Genomic DNA, 22,986 nt, shown 5'->3' with positions numbered 1-22,986 from the left:
TCTTCCTGGAGGTCCTGCTGCAATGGTTTCCTGATAGGTTCTTAGCATCAGGTTTCAATCTTCCATTGCTTCTAAAAAAACGATTTGACAGTCATACACAAACGATATTCTGTGTTCTTAATTCCAGTAGTGTATTTATGAGGAATTGTCATGGCCCATGCAAACATTTAGCTTCTCAAAACAAAATGAATCTTTCCTCTTACATTTTAATCAAGCCAAATACTTCTCCAATTTCTCCACTTCCTCCACGCTCCCTATGTAAAGCGGAACACGCTGGTGTATCTGTTGTAAAAAACAATGCCTTAGTTCTTAACTCAAAGAAGAAAAGAAGATTTCACGAGTTGAATGAAGCATATTAGACTGACCTCATTAGGTGTGATATCCAGTACTCTCTGATGCCCGTCTGATCCTTTCCCACCAGCTTGTTCCACTATAAAGCTCATCGGTGCACACTCATACAGAAGCCTCAGCTTCCCATTCTTGCTCTTCTTGTCCCTGGGGTACCCATAAATGCCACCGTACAGCAGCGTACGGTGGAAATCACCGACCAAGCTTCCAATGTATCTAGCGGAGTAGGGCTTGCCACTCGGACCAGGGTCTTTAAGGTCATCAATGTACTTCTTCAGCTTGTCATCCCACAACTGGTAGTTTCCTTCATTAAATGAATAAATCTTCCCGGCCTTTGGTATCTGGATGTTTTCTTGAGTTAAAACAAACTCTCCATACATTGGATCCAAGCTGAAAGAGAACACGCCTTTTCCTATAGTCAGCACAAAAATCACTGAGCTTGAATACATGCAGTAGCCAGCAACAAGGAGGTTATTTCCTGGCTGGCACACATTCACAATACATCTCTGTTCCGTTTGGTCAAGCTGCAATCACCAAATTTTCAAACAATCAAGTTATTAACCATAGACTATCTTCTTTTTGTGTGTTTGATAAACTCATCTGTTTGTGATTGCATCAATTATGGATGGACTCACAGTGGAGTCATCTCCGATATCGGCCAGGCACTCGTCATTGGGGCTGTATATTCCAAAGATGGAACCAGTAGACACTGCAGCATCAATGTTGGATGATCCATCTAGTGGGTCAAAAACCACTATATAGTTTCCAGAGTAACTCTCCTCCACTGCCACTGGCACGTCCTCTTCCTCTGATGCTATGATTCCTGTCCTCCCACTTGATCTCAAGCAGCTAGAGAACACCTGTAGTTGCAAACTAACTAATTTAAAAATAAATAAATAAATAAATTTCGCTGAATGGTTCAAACTAGAGCGCATCTAATTCATGAAGAAGAGAATTATCTAATACTAGATCGAGAAGTTGCCTCAATTGGACCACAAAATAGGAAAATATACGGTGCTGGTTTTTCGACTTCATTTATAAGCAAAAGCCAGTCATCTTCCACTTAGCTTTTAGTTTATTCCCATAATGAATTTGCATAAATTTGATGACTCATATAACTGTTCTGTTAGTTTGATGCAAGATAATTAGTTGTTGAGTACAGACCTCATTAGAGACCACGTCGAGCTTCTTCTGGTCTTCTCCTTGAATGTTAACAGCACCTTGAACTCCAGTTAAGTTAGAAATGCTAGCTCTTTGCACCAAAGAGGCAATCTGCTTACATGCCATTGAAATGCTTGATATAACAATAGTGAGCTCAGCATCAATAACACCAGCCTGTTCTTGCTTCAACAGCCAACCAGTCAGTGTTTGAATCTCAAACGTACTCTTCTTTGTTTTAGCCTCTGAGGCCGTGCTCACAGCCATGCACTTGAGCCCATCACCACCACGTTTTTTCTTGTAAGTACTAGTGCTGTTGGGGTATGGCACCAGTGTTTTTGAGTCAAAGACACATAACTGGGAAGGAGACGGGCGAGACAGAGAACATGAGGTTAAGAAGAGAAGATGTGATGATGAAGTTGTTATTGCTGCTGCTTGCGCAACCATGGCTGCTTGTTTTCCTGGTTCGTGGTTTTGCTTCTCTTCTCGTTTTCGGATTTTTTTTTTAATTATTGGTTTTTCTTACATGGATTGTGTTGGGCAATGAAGGTAGGATTGTGAGGTGGGAAAAGATTTCCGTTAAGTCTTGGGTCCCACACTTATCATCCTTGTTTTGCTTCCGTTTTGTGATCACTGTTATGGAATATATAGATATTCTTTTTCTTGGCTTTGGGGAAGGGAAGGGAAGGGAAGAGGATGGGGAGTGGCAAATTGCAAGTGGGCTTGTTTTCATGTTCAATTGGGCTGGTGTTTAATCAAAGCCCAGTCTCGTTTTCGGCCTTTTAAACAAAAAGATATGGGAATATCATGTTTGTTGTCGGGAGTGACGGCATCGCACTCGGTAACTTCTATAAGAAAAAAAAAATGTTATTAAAATAAAAAATATACATGAATAAGAAAGAAGAGTTTTAATTAAAGGAATAAATTTATTTGTTTTTTTATTTAAATTAGTGCCATTCTTATGAGTATTTGTTTTAATTGCTTTAATTTCCATTTAAAAAACAATATTACTGATAAAACATATTTTTTTCTGGAAATAAATGGAAATGCTTGAAAGGGAAGAGAATTTCTTCCTAAAAATAGATATTTAATCTTGATCATCCTGATTGTAATCTTGATATTATAATTGACCCAATTAACATTTTTTATGAATGATTTGGTGATACTTGTTGATTATTATTATTATCTTTTTTTTTAAAAAAAAAAACATTCAACTTTAATCATAACTTACATTGAACAAAAAAATATTTGAAGTAGAACCGGTGTTATACTCATCTATCTTATGTAGAATGCAACTTAGATTTTTTATGTATTGGAAATGTTTTATTTTTTATTTTTTATATACATCAAAACCCAATTATCTTGTTTAAAGATAACATGTCCATTTTTACAACCTTTGTTAGCTTTAAACATATATTGTTCATTCCTTTTCTCTACAGCATCATCTTCGTAATAGGTATAAGATTGAGACCACACCATCAGCTCACGACAAAAATGTTGGAAATGAAGACCATATGTCTATGATTCATGACTATAGGGATAAGATTGAGACCGAATTGTATTCGATTTATGATAAGATCTTGAAGTTGCTCGACTCGAGGTTGATTCCAAAGGCCTCAGCTAGTGATTCAAATGTGTTTTATTTGAAGATGAAGGGAGATTATCACAACTTAGTTGAAGAAGGGTCTTTTGATTTTGTAGTTAATGGATTTAAAGGTGTGTTTTGGTGGCTTCTCTTGTGATTCTTGCAAAAAATAACCTTCATGTAATCTTGTAATTGTTTCTTCTACTTTCTGATCATCAAATTTATACCAAAATTGATTGGCTCTTAACTTCTTTTTATTCTACTATGAAATTCTCAATTCTCCTAGTTTATTTTTCAAAGTATCTTTTGAAAGATATTTTTCATGTACAGAAAAGCTTTAGGTGTTTTCCATGCATAAATTATGAACTTACAACGATCCACTTAAATAATTTCCAAAAAATGTTGTGCATTCATTTTCTAGAATGCCTTAATTATTTCTGTTTTGCCATCGCTACACAATGGTGTAGCTCTTTGTCTCTTGAAAATATTAGTAATTTATGGTCTATTGGTAATAAATATATTAATAGATTTACTAATGGATAAAAAATACCAAATAAATTTTATTTGTTTTATTTCATTGATATCTTTATAAGTAAATATAACATATTATTAATTAATAGAATATCATTTGTAATTCTATTAGTAAGTTAATAGTAATAATAACATTTACAGTAAATCTTTTCCAACTCTTTTTGGAATACATTTATGGAGTTGTTCTGTTAGCAACACAATCAATAATATTTTAAAAATATATTTAGAAAAATATATTGAACAAAAATAGAAAATAATTAAAATAATATAAAAATAAAATATTTATTATAAATTTAAACATTTGTACGTTCATTTACAATACATCTAAAATAGAAGCACCGCTAAAGGAGAAGGTTGGTCGTCGCCGGGACCATGGGACTTAATAGTGCACATGTATTATCCATCTATGATCCCATATCCATTATCGATCAACATGGTTCTTCATAATTAGTAGTGAGTTATTCATATTTTTCACATTTATTGATCTAGTATCGCCATGAATTTCAAAGTTTAAGTCCTCAAAATCAATTATGAGCATCCAATAATTGAAGCATTATGGTTTGTCCATAAGTTTTCAGCAGTAATGTTAGAAAATCCATACACCTTATTTCTATCAGATCTATCAAACAATCATGTCTTCAACCACAAATCCAAATCTACATTCGGATGGGTCAAAGGATCATCTTTGTATTTTTCATTCAACTGGTTATTATATGTATCTTGGAAAAAAGAAATAAATTCATCAAATTCAAGGAAATTATAACTTAAGAAAAAATGATTGAAAACTAACATACCACAAAGTACTAAGCTGGCTATCCATAAACTGTTAAAACCTTTTTTAGCAGTCATCACTTCGCATATGTATTTCAACAAAAAGCTCTATCGGGTTTGGCTCACCTCTAAGAACTGTAGTTTTCAAGGAAAAAATATTGCCAGTTAAATATATTTATAAAAAAAACTAATAAAAAAATAGATGTAATAAAAAAATCCTACCATTCACTTTGCATGCGAAATGAACAGAACAGAGTTACTAATGTGCGTGGTAATTGAACCATGAACAAAAAGATTTGATTTTCCACATTGAATTGTCACCGTCACGTGAAATATGTACATGCTTAATGCATTCCACCTATACAATATCTAAGATGTGCGACGTTCTAAAATCCTTCCAAACCATCATGTCATTCCAACTTAGAAGCTTTCTTTCTTTCACATATATTTTTGTTTTCTTTTGCGTTTCGTATCAAAAATCACGCAACCTATATGGTACAAATTAATTATCTATTAGTATAAAAAATAAAATCACGCAACCTATATGGTACAAGATTCTTCTAAACCCTCCTCGTAACATTATTATCAACTCCCACCCATTCAAATTAACCCTTGAAAATTTATAAAAGAAATTTTTTAGTAATTTCAATATATTAACCATATTAATAGAAAAAAATATTTAAGTTAATACTAACCTTGAACCTTGAAAACTATGCATCGACCTGCGGTTTTTCTTTAGGATGTTTGGAAACCTAGCTCCTGTCGTACATGGTAGGGCATCGCGGTGATCATTCATCCTCAAGGAAAAAATGTAATGGTCTATCTTACAAATATAGAGAGATAAGAAATTCTTGTCTCTTATTAGTAAAATGAAATGGGAGTCGCCACCTAATATTTTGGTCACTAAGAACCCTAATTGATCTTGGAGATCGGGGTAAGGAGACTGGTTGCGTAAAGGGAGGGTATTAGCACTCTAAATACTTCCTACCGAAGGTAAGCTGTATTATTTTATTATCTGATAAAAAACCTATGATCTTATTTTGTTTTCTAATTATTGATCTATCTAAGGTTTTAGAAAAACACCCCTTAATAAGGAGATTTTTATTTTAAATGAATAAAACCTAACTATTCTATGTCATTATGAAAAAAAGAAGTTAATATCCGAAATACACATTACGTGTGATCATACCTCAGATACTAAAAGGTAAACAAAATAATTTTTTTTTTGTTTTTGTTATTTTGGCCAATGTTCTCTTGATTTTAATAAACTGGTTATTAAAGCCAAAATGCATGCTAAAATATTGTTTTTCTGGTGTATGAAAAACATAATATAATTTTTTTAACTTTCAGACACTTGGCCGTATGCACAAAAATATTTTTTTTAATGAAGTTTTGAAGCAAATCGGGTATTTTAATACATAATTTGTATTTTTATAACATAAAATACAAACCGATATTAAACAAAAAGAAATACATAAATCAAAACGTGGAGAAATCACAAGTATTGAAAAATATTTTCTCTTTTATTTTTTTTAAAGTGGGCCAAACCAGGCCCAAATGTATGGGCTGGGCCAAACTCGGCTCAATTATGTGGTGAACAGTGCCCTCCACTATTCACATGCTACGTGAACAGTGGAGGTGTAACAAGGACAAAGTAGGAGAAAAAAAAAGGAGAGAAGGGCTGACTTACGATGGCTGCTTTTATTGGTGGAGTTGCTGGAGGTGACAAGCAGCGGTGCTAGTGGCGGCGTTGGTGGTTTGCGGTAGTGGCAACGACTTTGTTTTTCTCTTTCTTCTCTCTCTCTCCTCTATTTTTCATTCTCTCCTCTGCTTCTTCTTCTTCTTTTCTTTTGGTCTTCCCTCTTTCTTCTCTACTCTCTCTCTTTTTTTATGCTCCTTTTCCCCTTCTCCTTTTGTGCTCTCTCCTCTTCTATTTTTATAGGCAAAAACAAAAGGAGAAAGAGACTGGGGTGGCCACTGTGCTGCCACCCCTCCACCACCCTTCCAACATGTGGAAAGTTTTGGGCAAGTAGGGGTTCTTGATCAGCGTCTTTTTGATGCTAAAAAGAGGAAGAAAAGGTGGTGAAAATACAGGGGAACCCAACTCCCTTCCCCTGTTTCTCTGCATGTCCAGAGGTAGAAGAAAGTCTACAGTGTCGTTAAAAACAGTACCATTTCGGGCTTTTTTTTGTTTTTTGAATAGTGGATGAAACAACGCCATTTTGGACAGAACACGTCATTTTATTTAAAAGAAAAAGGCAGCAAAAACTTATATCAAAGTCTAATCAATTTTCAATTTGTTCAATCAAGTTCTAAATTGCAATTTTGATTATAAAATCAATGCAATTGCATCCTTGTCAAAAATCAAACAACAACCCTAAAGTTGGTTGCTTTTTTCAGTTTAGTTCTTGATCTTGAATTTATGCAATTTAACCCTTAATTAAGCAATAAATTTTTAATATCTTCAATTTAGCCCCTGATTCGGTTTAATTACAGCTCCTTTATTTATGTATTTTTTTTTCATTTTGGTCATTGATTTTGAATTTCTTCATTTAAGTCGTTAATTGGCCATCAAACTTCAATATTTATGTAATTAAGCCCTTGATTTGACCAAATTAACTCTAAAAAATTATAATTTGACCCTAGAACTTTAATGTCTTCCAATTAAAGCCCAAATTGACATCAAAATCATTTTTTTTCTTGCAATCAAACCTTCATAAATTCAATTAAACCTTTAATAAAATTTAATTGAGTCTATAAATATCTAATTTTTCTTTCTTAAATTGAATTTTCTTTGTCAACGAGGCTCTCATCAGTCAACAAAATATTGTAAAATTTTAATCTTTGTATTATTGAACCTTCTCAACCAATTTTTAATTATTTTCTGAGCACTCTAGCATCCTCTTCAAACTATTATATTTATGTTATTTTATTTTTAATTTTTTTGTATTTTTTTAAGAGAGAGAGAAAAAAATAAATTGGGGAATAATAAAAAAATGGGTTATGATAGCTCTATTGAAACAATAGAATTTCCATAAGCAATTTAAAGGCCGATGTTATTATTCTTACAGTTTCAATATTTGTAAACCTGAAATTATATTTGTTAAATAAAATTACTTTTTCAAAAATTATTAAACATGCCATGATAAAAACAAAAAAACTTACATTGAAAGGTCATCCTTCTATTAGTCCTCGTACTTGCCAGGAAATAGATCTAGCTATGAAGGGACCCTACTCGATGTTGCGACATCACACTTGACAAGCTCGTATTGCGAGTCAATGCATGTGCCTTAAGTGTCTGCTCTTGGTCGGCACCTAATGACTCGTTGTCGTAAGAATTGCTCCTAGAAAAACTAGTAGCGATCATGTCCTAGCAATGTGCAATAGACTTTCACCTAGGCATCTACACAAATTAGTATATACAAAAAAATTAAACGATTCCTATATTTCTTTAAAAATCAATAACCTATTCTCTATACAGGAGACTACCAAAACAAATTTTAATTGCAAAAACAAAATATATATGCTATAAACCTGTTGATTTTATTCAATTTCTCCTAACAATGTAGCATAATTCAATTTCGTAAAAACTTTTCATTTTGTACATGATAATATTTTAAATCCCAAGTTTACAAAATTTGAAAATAATAATTAAAAGTAATCCTACATATTTAATTGAAATTGAACAGCAAAATTGAAAAAAAAAACTAAAATTCAACAAAATAATGCAAAAATTATTGCAACAACTAAAATTTAACATAGTTATTTCTAAGTGATAATATTTTTAATCCTAAATTGAGAAAAAAATTATTCTAAATGGATTAAATACAAAATAATAATTAAAATTAATCCTACACATTTAATTGAAATTGAACAACAAATTTGAAAAAAAAACTAAAACTCAACTAAATAATGCAAAAATTATTTCAATAAAAACTAAAATTCAATACATTTATTAATTCATAAAATTATTAAGAACACAAAATTGAACAAAAATAATGACAAAAAAATAATGCAAAAAAAATAGAAAAAAGGGATGAAAAATTCTTACCTTAATGGTGTGCTTAATTACAACTGATAATTAAAAAAACAAAAAGAAAAGAAAAGAAAAGAGATTGTTAATAAACCAAAAAAAAGAAAAAAAAATTAAGAAAGGCAACATACTTGAGGATGAGAAGAAAAGAGATTGCTTGATTTTGGCTAAGAAGAAGAGAGAGAAGAGAAGATAAAGAGAGAGGAACGACTCTATGAGAGAAGAAGAAAGAAGAAGATGAAGCCCTGTCTATTCTGATTCTAATATTTTAATTTAGTTTAATTGATGGAATTATCAATGACTTTTCATTTCGTTAGTAAGGTCAAATGAGTATTTTTAACTTTTCATTAACTTTCATGAAAAGTTTCAGAAAGCCCCCTCCAAATATTATCGATAACTTCTCATTTTGTCGGTGATGTCGTTGGGAAAACAAAAGTGAATAATCAAAAGAATATTAATTATCAGTGCATTGAGAAGTAAACAGTTCCTATATTGGATTAAGTTTGATTGTAGATAAAACAATGAATTTTGACTTCATACACATCTTTGATGGCAAGTTGTAAACCGTGAGTGTCAAATGATCCGAATGGATTGAATTTGTATGTATATAACTGAAGATGCATGTTCCTCATCTTCATTGAAAAGTTAATATGCATATTGTTAAAGTCTTTCCAAGCTTTATTATTAAAAGAGTGCACCATCACTCCATCCATAACATCATGTGATTTGTGCCATGTTATGTGCTCAGTAGTCTTTGGTGACATGAATAACCTTTGCAATCTAGGTGTGATGAAAAAGTATTTAAGTTTTTTGTGTGCAAAAAGTGTCCTTCCTTTATTAGTCATAGGTTTATAATAAGAATGCCTACATGTTCTGCAATCAAGCAACTCTGTATTTTAAAGGTAGTATACTATGTAAAAGTTTGGACATATATCAATTTTCTATCCTAAACCTAGGGGTTTCATCATGGACTTAGCATCATAAAAATTCTTTTTCTATGTGTTCCTTTCTAGTAAAAATGCTTCTCGTCCATTCGATAATTTTGTTATAACCGATCTTACTCAACTCATAATTTGACTTGATGGTGAACACCTATGTAACAACCGATAATTTATTGTGATTTGTATTACCATCCCATAATGAATCATAAAAATCTTTCAAAAGATAAAAAAAACCTGACCATGTCTACATTTAGGTTTTTTATTTATGATTGAAAATTGACTAGCATGACCCTGATTCATTCTCATCACATCCATAACCATATTTTTATATGAATTACTATTTTCATCTACAACTCCATATACGTTGCTAGAACTAGGAGTTGACCCAACCATCCTTTCTACCATGATATCGTGAGGAATATATGGTTCTTTATGTGCATACAAATACATTTATTTCTTTTTGAATATTTTTTCATAGAAGATGCATTGTTACAATATTTAGATTCAGAAAATTTTTATTTTTACGCTTTTTGCATGGACATCTAATACCCACTCCACTAACATTTCTTAGATTAAAAAGTGCATAATTAATAAAATATTGAACTCCATTATAATAATTCATCCTTTGTAACTTTTAGGGTGAATCTATATATATTCATGAATAATCATCCATTATTTATATCAAACTTATATAAAATAACGATGATAACATGTATTAATTAACTACATTAACGAAATAGATTTGCAAAAATATTAATTTAGCTCAAATCTATTCCATCTATTTTAATAATACTCTAAACTAATTATCAGTTATCTACATAAATTCAAATTTCTACACATTTATTAAAAATTTCAACTTGGCAATAAAATTGATAAAATATAAAACGAACCTGATATATTAGCCATTATTTATTTCATTACAAAACACCTAAGTTAAAAATCCAACATTAGTTTCATTAATTTACAAATAAATATAATTTTATAAAATCTAAAACAACTTGATATATTAGCCATTATTTATATCATTATAAAACACCTAAGTTAAAAATCCAACAAAATGTCATCAATTTACAAATAAATAGAATTTTATAAAATCTAAAACAAACCCTAACATGTATAAATCATTAATTTAAGCAACAAATTTTTATGAGAAGAAACTATAAAATAATTAAACACTTAAACAAAATACATATATTACAAAAGTATGCCAAAAATGTTTTAACATTTTAAAATTGAGTTGAAATATATATATATGTATATATATATATATATAAAAGGATGGTAGATTTGCTTACTTAAATAACACGTCACTGATTAGTACTTAAAAGTGTATTTTTATCAAGGTTTTATATCATCATTTTGCACTTGAAGTATCAATAACTCCTTAACTAAAGCATGTTTTATAATAATATATCTAATAATATAAGATACCTTTAATTTATGATAAATGTTCATTTTATATGCAGGCCTATCACATAAATGAAAGGTTTGATTGATGAATTTAAAAACTGAAATTGAAAGGACAAAAACATGGCCAAACTTAGAAAAGAGATGTCGGTGCAATCCAAACCGGAACACTATTTAGTCTTTGGGTCATATCTGGAGCTATAGATCTCAGATTTAGGTCTACTTTATATGGATGAAAAGGTAAGACATAGGCCTACAACTTTCACATGGAGCCCAAAACTTAAAAAGGCCATTTTCAAATCCAAATTGTAGCAACAACAAAGTCCGAATCTGTCTTTCGACCCGAGCACTGTTCAGTGTTTGACCCATATTTGGAGTTCTAGAAGTCCAAATGACCTGAATTTTTTCATAAGAAAGTTGAGACAATTTCCTACAACTTTCATGTTTTCAAGGGGCTCTAGTTTTGATGTTATCAATGATGTTTTGAGGAGACAAAAGAAGATAATAATTGTTACCAAGTCAAGAGTTGGTCACTCACTCATCAATTAGTCATCAAATCAATAGTTTTCAATTTTGGCCTATAAAAGGAGGTATTTGCCATGCATTTAGACATCTTGATCTCTATATCGAGATCATGCTTTTGCTTTCTCTCTTTGTATTTTTTTGTAATGTTTATGCTTTGCTTTTATTAATATCAAGTTTATGCCTTTCCTTTCCTTTCCTTTCCTTTCCTTTACTTAGTTAACTCTTATCTTCTTTATATTCTTATTTGGTTTATTTATTTTTCTGTCTTTCATTATGTTTAGCTAAGTTTATTATGTCAAGGTGAAAAGGTTACATTAATGGTGTAAGAATAAGTATAATGTAAACTCAATATGGACTTTAATGCTTGATACTAACATGTTTTGTATTTGTTATCTTGTTCACTCTTTAATGCTTTGCTTGTTAAATGACTAATCTTGATTTATGTTGTATAACACTTGGTACAACAAATGCTTGACACTTTTATAGTTCTTACTGTATGGTATAACCGACACCTGAGCTATGAAAGGAACTTGATTTGTTATTAACATAAGTTATAATCATGAATGCTTAACGAGATTTATAAGTATTAGCATTAATCGAATAAGATGACTAATGTAATCATGTTAACAATCTATAATCTGATTGGAACCTGCTTTGTATGTGGTTTTTAATTGAATAATAAGAGTTTATACTATACTTGTTTGACATACCATTAGTGGAACCTCTAAATTTGTTATTATCATTGTTTAATCCTTTCATTAATATTCCATCTCGAAGTTCTCATCATCATCATTATCTTCTTCTCCTTCTTTTTCTTTATTATTACTATTATTACTATTGTTGTTGTTGTTGTTGTTGTTGTTGTTGGTGCTGCTGCTATAGTTGTTATTGTTGTTGTTTATAATTATTGTTTATAATTATTGTTTATAATTTGTACAATTAACCCTCCTGTGGTTCGACCCTGGTCTTGCCGGGTTATTTATTATTTCGACACTCCTACACTTAGAAAAAGACATTAATCTTTTAATCATGTCAGTCACCGTATGATTTTTTTTTAATCTCACTATAATACCCTTTGTAATTCTCTTGGTATATATCGAGAGAATTTTTTCATCGGCATATTTACAAATGCATTTTCCTATCAGGTTAATTTGTTGGTTGTGTCGTCTATAAAAGTTACACATCATCATACTATTTGACCTTTTATTTTATTTTTTATTTTTTCACTATAATTCCTTTAATATGTACTGGAAAAATCTTTCTATCAGTGTTTATATTTGGATACATGAATAAACTTTTTTTTCAGTAAACATCATAGCAATATACCAATTAAAAATTTTTATTAATATTTTTATTTTTATTTATTAATTTTGTAATAGTGACTTCACTGTATGTTGACAAAACTTGATTCTCTTCTTTTCCCCGCAATCTACACGGTACATCGACGTTGTATTTTTATCCACGTCTTTGTTTGTGTTTTTCTTTTACGATGAAGACTGTAATCTCTACTTGAATGATTTACACGGGATTTATACAAACGAATTTTTTTGTTGCCTATTTATTTTCTCTGCTTTTAGCTTTTTGTTATGAGCTATGACCTTTCAAAGCTTAGTCTGAACATTCTTTACTTATGAACAAAGACTTAGTGGAATGATTTTGTTTTTGATAATTATTTGCAGATAACAAGTTGCAAGTATTCTGTGGATGTCTTTAGGCCAGCTTTTTTCTTGCAAAATACCATTTTCCCCCATCATTGTGGGTCATTGTCGCTAGCAAGAAGTAAACAATGGGTAGGTTGTTTCTTGTTTCGACTTTGATTTTTCAGGGAAAATTATTGATGTTATACTCCTGTTGGGGAAATGGTACCAACTGCAAATTAGCTCCAGAAAATGTTGAAATGTCTTCCTCTCGATTCGATGACTTCACCGTGATGACTACGATACCACCTAAAATCGAGAATTGAAAGTATAGTCATATACGGGATTAGTGTTGTTGGCATGTATTAATAGCTTTTATGGACATATAAGATATATAAGGTGCCAAAACTAGGGCAAGTGCCAAAACTAGGGCAATTTCTTACTATGTTTTTAAAAAAGATGACCAGCTAGCGTTGGAATTTGTTAAAAAAAATGATAAACTAGGGCAATTTTGATGGGTGTTTTAGAATTTAAATAGAAGGGTTTCTTGTTATCCCTAGGCCTCAAGAGCTTCACTTTCTAGAGTTTGAAAACAAAACAAAGCAGGTCTTTATTTATTTATTTAATAATTGTAAGTTCTAGAACCTTAACAATTAACACAGAGATTAGAATTTAATTCTCTTTCGGAACTTTACAGTTAAAAGATTAATTTCCAGTCTGAACTTTGGGGATGAAAGAGACAAAAGACTAGTGGTTTTTCGGGTCATACACGCTGCGTAAGAGAGACTCCATGGCTACAAGGATGGCTAACTAGAAACTTCTTGCTTGTAAATCAACCATGGCCGCCTTCGATGCATCCTCGAAGAAGACTGCTGACTTTTCTTTCAAGCTGACTGTCCCTATTGGGTAATTGACATGTGTCATAAATGCTGTCCTTGGACGGGAGCTACGCACCAAAATTGCATCACTGCAGGCTGGACACGTGCAGATGATTCTCTCTTAGATTAAAAATAGTCGCTGGCCAGTCAAATTTGCCATGTATTTTTAACCTTTTTGGAGGGCAGTGAATTCCCGGCCGTATGTCGGCTAAATACCCTCGGCTCAGGGCTGAGCCGTATTGAGATCCAGGTCAGGCAAAATTTGTAATTACTGTTACATGCTCAGTCATGCTAGGGAATAGCCTCTAGCATGGAAATTGTTTGATTAGAACTAAAATTAATTTCCAAATTTACAATTGCTTTCCAATTGGCGATTGATAATCTAGTTTGGAATTAACATTATAATTACAATTAATGATAATTTAGAATATATATATATATATATATATATATATATATGCATGATTCATTTCCCATATTCATTTATTCCATGATTGTATTATTTGTAATTGTTTTTTATTCTATTAAAGTTATGGTAGAGTTTCCTCTTAAATTTTAATATTTATTCAATAGTTTATTTCCTACAAATAAAACCCAACACATGACAGCCTCAAGCATGCTCCAGTTTATTTAATTATTTTTCAATCTTAATAATTATATCTCAATACAACATCACATCATTATATTATAACTCTAAATAATTATATCTTTTTTCTAGGTGTCATCTTGTTCCCTAAAATTTAAACATTTTATAAATATAAAATGTAGCGCAGAAGATAACTTCAAGAAACTAATCTAAATGAAACAAAAGATTAAATACAAGTGGTTAGTTACAAGCATTTTAAGTAATTTCTTCAATTCTTTACATAAAAGAAAAATGCATACAATTAATAATATATCTAACGAACTAGAAACTCTAAATTCTATGACTATTCGTGTCTTGCAGTGTGGGAACCTATAAAACATATAAAATATAATAATAAGTTCATGATAATATTTATTCATAGAAAAATTATTAGGCTCATCTTAAACAATTCAACAATTCATGATAATATTTACCAGGCATGTTATATGATATTCTCAATTTAATCCTTTTTCTTTCTTTCAATACACAATGGTCACGTTATTTGTTTCTTACTATAGGAAAAGCTGACCTTGCATTTCTATGTATTGTTCTTCCCTTAAATGGCATTGCATATATTACAGGTCATTGATTCTTACTATATATATATATATATATATATATACACACTTGATTTGTGTGAAGAATTATGAAAATTATGAAGGTTGTGTTTCTACAATATATCAATAACGTCATTCAGCCAATCCATTTTATTTTGGTATTTTTGAACATGAAAATTTAAGAATGATATCATTAATTTTGAAAAGATTTTATAGACTTTGATTAACAAACTCACCACCCCCGTTACTTTGAATTATTTTAATATGAATATCAAACTGTGTTTTCATTTGCTTAAGGAATGAAGGAAATATTGTTGCTACATCGTATTTTCAATTCATAGAAAAGAACCATATATGTCCGGAATACTCATCAACAATAATTAAATAAAACCAATGGCCATCATAAAAATAAACATATGCAGGGCTCCAAACATCTAAATGAAGTGTATACAGATAAAAAAGGTAGTATAAAGGTAGCATATGACTTTTAGATTCAAATGGTAACTTTGTTGATTTTCTCAAAACACAACCTTCATAGAAAGCATTTTGTTTATTCATAGATGGTAAACATAACTTTGTAAGAATGCGGCTTGAGGATAACCAAGTCATGCATGCCACAAGTTGCTAAACACTTTATTTGCTAAAAAACTGACTGGAGATGTGGAGAATTACTGCAGGTTGATACGATAACCTATCCTTCATGAGACTTTTAAGAATTACCTGCTTCATCTTCATGTCTTTAAAAACAAATCTTTATAGATAAAACAGAAAATAACAGTTATTATCTCTTGTTAATTGAGACACATATTATAGTTTCTTCTTAATTGTAGAAACCACAAGCATGTTAGCTTGAGATTAGTGTGAGAAGAATGATGTGCCCAGTACTGGTGATAGGTAAGTCCTGACCATTGTCAACCATAATAGAATTATTTTCAAGATAAGAGATAATACCTTGAACTTTATTTGTGTTACATGTCACATACTAGTTTGGCCCAGTGTAGAATACCATATCCAATTTTGATAGCAGTAAAGACTTTATACTAATTAGCTTCTTCATTAGACACAAAACATCTACCTATTTTATGATTAGGTCCCCCACATTGAAAACAAGTGATGCCACCACATCCATGATTATCATTATGTGAGGTTTGTTTCTGACGAGTTCTAGTAAAGCTTCCATTTTAGTGAGGAAAACGAGTCTTTTTAGCTCGTAATGATGAAGTACTGCTGGTGGAATTTTTTCAAGTGAAATTGCGATTATTACAGCCTTGAGTGCTGGAGTTTATCTATGACTTTGAGTTTATGCGGCTACAATTTGTATAAAAAGCCATAGAGGGAGCAGTTGTTCTTGCTCCTTGAATTTGAATTTCAAAGTTGCAGAGTTTGCCAATAACTCTTTCAAGACATAGAGAGAAATCTCTAGCATTTAATGCTGCTACTATAGGATCAAATTCAAATCCTAATCCTTAAAGAATACAAATGATGAATTCATCATCATCCATTGGTTTTCCTGCACCACAAAGAGACAAGGCCAAAGATTTTTCTTTATGTAAATAATCTTCCAATGAAGAGGTACCTTTGGTCAGGGACTATAGTTCACCTTTGATTTGTTGGATGTGATCTCGAGTGTGAGTACCATAAAAAGTCTTTAACACTTACTATGCATCATGTGAAGATTTACTATTGATGACTTGAAAAAGAGGTCAATCAAATAGGGAATTATTGATCCATCCAAGGATCAATTGATTAGTGTGCAGCCACACTGCTGCAACTAGATTTGTTTGCAACTCATTGTTCTCACTAATGATAGTTGACACCGGGCAGGGAACTTCATCCTTCACGTATCCAAGAAGACCATGGCTATGTAAGACAGGAATAACCTGTGCTTTCCACAAAAGATAATTGTTTAAAGCTAGTTTGATGGACATATCAGGTAAATGTGATTTTACAAGTGAAATCTCAAGAGAAAAAGCAACGAACATTATTTGAACTAAGAAAGAAGATGTCATAGAGGTAGAAGGCTCTGATACCATATAGAAAAAGCTGAACTTGCATTTTTATATATTGTTCTTTCCTTTAAATATGCATTACATATATTACAGGTCATTGATTCTTACTACACATACAGACACATGATTTGTATGAAGAATTATGAAAATCATAAAGTAAATAGAAGGAAGAATTCTAGTAGAGGATCTCTCAATAGCAGAAGATCTATGCAGGATTTCTGCATTTGCATCCTATATAGAATCTTTACATATATTTCCATATTTCTTCATCATATATTTCTATATTTCTTCACTTACATACTCATCCAAACCTTATTATTTTATTTCATTGTTTTAACTATAATATTTCCTCTAGTTTTTGTCATTTATGAAAAGTACATATGGATTAGTATGTTTTCATAAATTCAAACAACAATTAATATTTATCGATCCACATCCATAATAGATTTGTTTTAATTACTAGTATTTGTTCACGATGATAGACCTTACATTCATGAGTCTTCATCCATGATGACAAACTCCACATTCATTAATCTTTGTACATGATGACAAACTCCACATTCATTATTATTATTCTTTTATGTGTTATTTATTTATTCTTTTTTTTATAGGGGGTTTACATTCTCCCCTTTTAATAAAATTTTTTTCTTAAAATTTAATTTCATATCTATCTAAAAAAATAGGCTTAGATACTTTTTCTTATATCTGACTCACTTTCCCATATGTCTTATTTCATTTAAGAATGATCATCCCTCTATATCCATAGGTACATAAAAATCTTTTAAAGCTTATTATATTTTCATCAATATTAACATTGTGTAAGTGATATTTATCCCCCATTAATATTGTGTACAAGATATTTATTTATAAATAAATTAAACATATCATCAATATAAAAAATGTATGTAAGTCCTTCGGTATTTTAATCTTTCATTAGTATGTCCATCGGTAAACCACCATATGTAATTCCATCAGTATTTTAAATTTGTTTGTTAGTATATCTATCAGTAAATTGTTATATGTAATTTCATCAGCAAATAAATAAGAGCAATAATATTTGCAGTAATTATTTTTCAACTCTCTTGAATATATTGATGGACTAGGTTCCAATAATACCCTCTGTACCTTATTAAAAATATTTTAAAAAATATATATTGAACAAAAGTAGAAAAATACTTCAAATAAATTGAAATAATATAAAAATAAAATATTTATTATACATTTAAATATTTGTATGTTCAAATACAATAAATCTAAAATAAACGTTGCATTAGAGGAGGAGGAGAATTCTGGTCGTTGCTAGGATTGTGGGGCCAATTATAGGGTGCAAATGGACCACCTATTTGTGATCTCATCTTTATTATCATTCAATGAAGTTCTTCATAATTAATAGTGAGTCTTTCATATTTTTCATTTAGATGGGTTGTCCAATCATGTACTAATTGGTATAACTTCACCATGAATTATGGAGTTTGAGTGCTTAGAACTAATTATGAGCATTTAACAGGCAAAACATTAAGGTTTGCCTACAAGTTCTCAATCGTAATATTAGAGAGTCCATAAACTTGATTTCTATCGAGTTCACCAGGCGATCTTATATCCAACAATAAATTCGGATCGAGATTCGAATAGGTTAAAGAATTATCTTCATATCTCTCCTTCAACCATCTTTTATATATATCCTGGAAAGAAAAAATATATTAATCAAATTCATAGAAATAATAACTTAAAAAAATAGTTGAAAATCAACATACTACAGAGTATTCAACTCGACTATTCACAAACTATTGGATTTTTTTTACTATCATCATATTGTATATGTATTTTAATAAAAAAATTCCATCAAAATTGCTTCATGTTAAAGAATCACAAGATAAAAGTATTTTTAATTTTATATAAATAGATATAATAAAAAAAATTTATACCATCTACTGTGAAAACAAAACAAACAGAATGATGATAACATGCCATGCATGTTGTTATGTATAGACACAAATAGTAGTTGGCAGCCATGTGATTGCAATGCAAGAGTCAATGGTAGGTGCCTAAACAAAGAAAAATGGTGCCCACCATAATTGACAAAGGAAGAAGATTTTCTCTCATATCAGCTATAAATAGAGGGTGCCATTGATAGCTGAGCATCACACGAAATAGAGAGAAACACAGAGCTAAAATGAGAGTTGAGTTGAGTAGAGAAGTTTTTTCTCCTCCTCTTTGTTTTGTTGTTTGTATTGTTTCTAAGCTTGATTAATACAAACCAGTAGCTCCGTGGAGTAGGCAAGTTGCTGAACCACATAAATTAATGTGTGTTTGAATGCTTGAATGGCCTAACACACGTTACATCTTTATGGATTAACAAATTATCAAAAGATTAAGTTAATAAATAATTGCGGTTAATTTGTTTTTAACCATTCAAAGAAATAAAAGATAAAATGGGACGCATTATGCAATAAAGTTATGTTTTAAGATATTTTAAAACAAAAAATATTAATTTTTTTTATTAAATTTGTTTTTATACTAACAACTGGTATCAGAGCTTGTTCTTGAAAAAGAGGGTGTTTGATCCAAACTCAAAAATCAAAGTTCTCAAAATGTGTTTTTGAACATACCATCGTGAAGAGGAAGATGAGAGGAATCCACTGGTGAAAACCTGGCAAAAAACCGACGTCCTGCATGCCCGCATGTGCCTGCACGCGCCGCCACCTACACTGCCCACGCGCACCAACGCGCCTCACACTCTCCACGCGTCTTCCTCGCCCTTTTTTCTACAAACTGAACTGGGTTGACCCGACACGTCAGCAGCCACGCACGCAGTTCTGCACAGTCATCAGCCACGTCACCTGCCATGTCAGCAAGAAATCCACCTGCCATAATTGTGGGGCCCGTATATCTTACGTGGCGAACACGTCAGCATTCTAGGTTTTGATCCGGTGTGATGCAACGACTATTCCTCCTGACACGTGGCTTTATCTGCAGCGTCTAGTGATCCAAAAGTTTGATTGTTTAAATCTGAGCCATCCGAAGTTCGATTTGGGTGATCTTAGTGTCGTTTCTAACATTTTTGGTCATTCCGGACATATCTGTAAGGTCAGATTTTGTAGATTCAAATCTGAGAAATATTAAAAATGGCAAATGAAATAAAGGTTGTGGGAATTGAAAAATTTAATAGAACAGATTTTGGATATTGAAAAATGCAAATTGAAGACTATCTATATGAAAAGAAACTTCATCTTCCTCTGTTGGGGAGCAAGCCAGAAAACATGTCAGAAGAAGATTGGCAAATACTTGATAGACAAGTCTTGGGCATTATCCGGCTATCATTGTCAAGAAGAGTTGCTCATAATGTTACAAAAGAGAAATTCACTACAAGATTGATGGAAGCCTTGTATGGGATGTATGAGAAGCCCTTAGCAAATAACAAAGTGCACTTGATGAAGAAGCTGTTCAACCTGAAGATGACAGAAAGCACCTCTGTTGCACAACATCTTAATAATTTCAACACCATCACAAATCAATTATCATCTGTTGAGATTGAGTTTGATGATGAGATCCGTGCACTTATTTTGCTAGCTTCACTTCCAAGCAGTTGGGAAGGTATGAGAATAGTCGTAAGCAACTCAGCCAGAAAATCCAAATTGAAATATGATGACATCCAAGACCTGATTTTAGTTGAAGAAGTACGAAGGAAAGACTTGGGTGAAAGCTCAAGTCCAGGTTTAGCTCTCAACATCAACACTCGAGGAAGGAGACAAGACAGAGGCTTATCTAAAGGCAGATCAAAATCTAGGTACAGAAGTAAAAGCAAGTTTGAACCCAGAAAACAGGTTGAATATTGGGATTGTGGCAAAGCTAGTCATTTCATGAGGAGTTGCACAAAACTGAAAAAACCTGAAGCTGATTTTGCCAACACCACTACAGATGAGGTACAAGATGCTTTGATTCTTACTGTACATAGTCCTATTGATGATTGAGTTCTTGATTCTGGTGCTTCATTTCACTATACACCACACCATGAAATGATGCAAAACTATATTACTGGAGATCACGGTGTAGTTTATCTGGCCGATGGACAACCATTGGATATTGTGGGTATAGGAGATGTGCAAATCAAGACAATGAATGGATCTATATGGAACTTGCAAAATGTAAGGCATGTTCCTAAACTAAAGAAGAAGTTGATCTCGGTCGGACAACTAGAAGCTGATCTCGGTCGGACAACTTGATGATAGTGGTCATTCAATCCTTTTTTCTAGAGTAATGTGGAAGGCATCAAAAGGAGCAATGGTTTTGGCTCATGGAAAGAAAATCAGCACCCTATATATGACCACAAGATCAGTAGATATAATTGCCTCTACTGAAGTAGAAAATCAGGCACAGTTATGACATTGTAGACTCGGCCATATGAGTCAAAAGGGGATGAAGATACTTCAGTCAAAGGGAAAGCTGCCAAAGTTAAAAAATATTGATCTAGACATTTGTGAAAGCTGTGTTCTCGGAAAACAGAAGAAGCTCAGTTTCTTAAAGGTTGGCAAGACCTTAAGACCAAGAAAACTAGAACTGGTGCACACAGATTTATGGGGACCAGCTCCAGTAGCATCTCTTGGCGGTTCTCGATACTATGTGACTTGTAATGTTCTCGGTACTATGTGATTTTTATTGATGAGTTTAGTAGGAAGGTGTGGGTCTACTTTCTGAAAAATAAATATAATGTGTTTGACACATTCAAGAAATGGAAGGCTATGGTTGAGACTGAATCAGGTTTGAAGTTAAAATGCTTACGATCTGACAATGAAAGAGAATAAATTGATGGAGGTTTCAAGGAGTATTGCGCTGTCAACGGTATCAGAATGGAAAAGACAGTTCCAGGCACACCACAACAGAATGGTATTGCTGAACGGATGAACCGGACCATCAATGAACGAGCTAGAAGCATGAGGTTGCATTCTGGGCTACCTCAAACATTCTGGGCTGATGCAGTTCATACTGCAGTTTACTTGATCAACCGTGGACCATCAGTACCTTTGGAGTTCAGACTGCCCGAGGAAGTCTGGAGAGGAAAAGAAGTACAGCTTGCTCACCTAAAAGTCTTTGGGTGTGTTTCCTATGTGCATGTAGACTCTGATGCTCGCAACAAGCTGGATGCCAAATCAAAGAAATGTTTCTTTATTGGCTATGGAGATGAAGAATTTGGATTTCGGTTCTGGGATGATCAAAACAGGAAGATTATCAGAAGCAGGAACGTGATCTTCAACGAGAAAGTTTTGTACAAAGACAAATCAAGTACAGAACTAGAGATAACTGATTCAGATACGAGTCCACAGAAATCTGAATTCATACAATTAGAAGGGCTTCCTGATGTTACCACTCAAGAGTCCACACAAGATAGTTCAAGCACTTCAGTACCCACCACTTCTACACAAGATAGTGCAGAGCCAAGTGAACCAGCTGTTCGCAGGTCTTCAAGGACTATAAAGCCTCCACAACGGTTCACACTTCTACTGAATTATATCTTGCTGACCGATGGTGGTGAACCATTAAATTATGAAGAATCCTTACAAGATGGAAACTCGAGCAAGTGGGAGTTAGCCATGAAGGACGAGATGGAGTCATTGCTGAAGAACAAGACTTGGGAGTTAACCAAACTGCCTGAAGGAAAGAAGGCCCTGCAAAACAAGTGGGTTTACAGAGTATATGGTTTGAAGCAAGCTCCAAGACAGTGGTACAAGAAGTTTGACAACTTCATGTGTAGTTCGGGATACACAAAATGTCAGGCTGATCATTGTTGCTATGTCAAATATTTTGACAACACCTATATCATTCTACTGTTGTATATGGATGATATGTTGATTGCAGGATCCAGCATGGAAGAGATTGACAGGCTAGAGCAACAGTTGTCAAAACAGTTTAAAATGAAGGATCTGTGAGCTGCTAAACAAATACTTGGTATGATAATCATCAGAGACAAAGACAAAGGCATACTA

General features: G+C 32.3%; 1 protein-coding gene and 1 long non-coding RNA gene across 2 annotated transcripts in view; one reads left to right on the top strand and one right to left on the bottom strand.

Moving 5' to 3' along the window:
• Window positions 1–95: 95 nt before the first annotated feature.
• Window positions 96–2,128, bottom strand: LOC105113510 (fructose-1,6-bisphosphatase, chloroplastic-like). The gene is made up of 4 exons (XM_011009711.1): window positions 1,513–2,128; window positions 984–1,208; window positions 366–872; window positions 96–282 (listed from the first exon to the last, which is right to left on the bottom strand). The coding sequence occupies exons 1-4, from the start codon at window positions 1,951–1,953 to the stop codon at window positions 211–213; spliced, it is 1,245 nt and encodes a 414-aa protein (XP_011008013.1). The 5' UTR covers window positions 1,954–2,128; the 3' UTR covers window positions 96–210.
• A 9,198-nt stretch (window positions 2,129–11,326) lies between these two features.
• LOC105113509 (uncharacterized) overlaps window positions 11,327–22,986 on the top strand; it is a 26,934-nt gene continuing 15,274 nt past the window's right edge. Inside the window, exons 1-2 of the long non-coding RNA XR_839980.1 lie at window positions 11,327–11,337; window positions 13,676–13,686. This is a non-coding gene — a long non-coding RNA (uncharacterized LOC105113509). The remainder of the gene's footprint in view (window positions 11,338–13,675; window positions 13,687–22,986) is intronic.

The sequence above is a fragment of the Populus euphratica genome, unplaced genomic scaffold, assembly GCF_000495115.2.
Source record: "Populus euphratica unplaced genomic scaffold, PopEup_1.0 scaffold417.1, whole genome shotgun sequence".
Taxonomy (NCBI): Eukaryota; Viridiplantae; Streptophyta; class Magnoliopsida; order Malpighiales; family Salicaceae; genus Populus; species Populus euphratica.
Note: the sequence above shows the minus strand (reverse complement) of the source record. Positions and strands in the feature narration are given on the sequence as shown.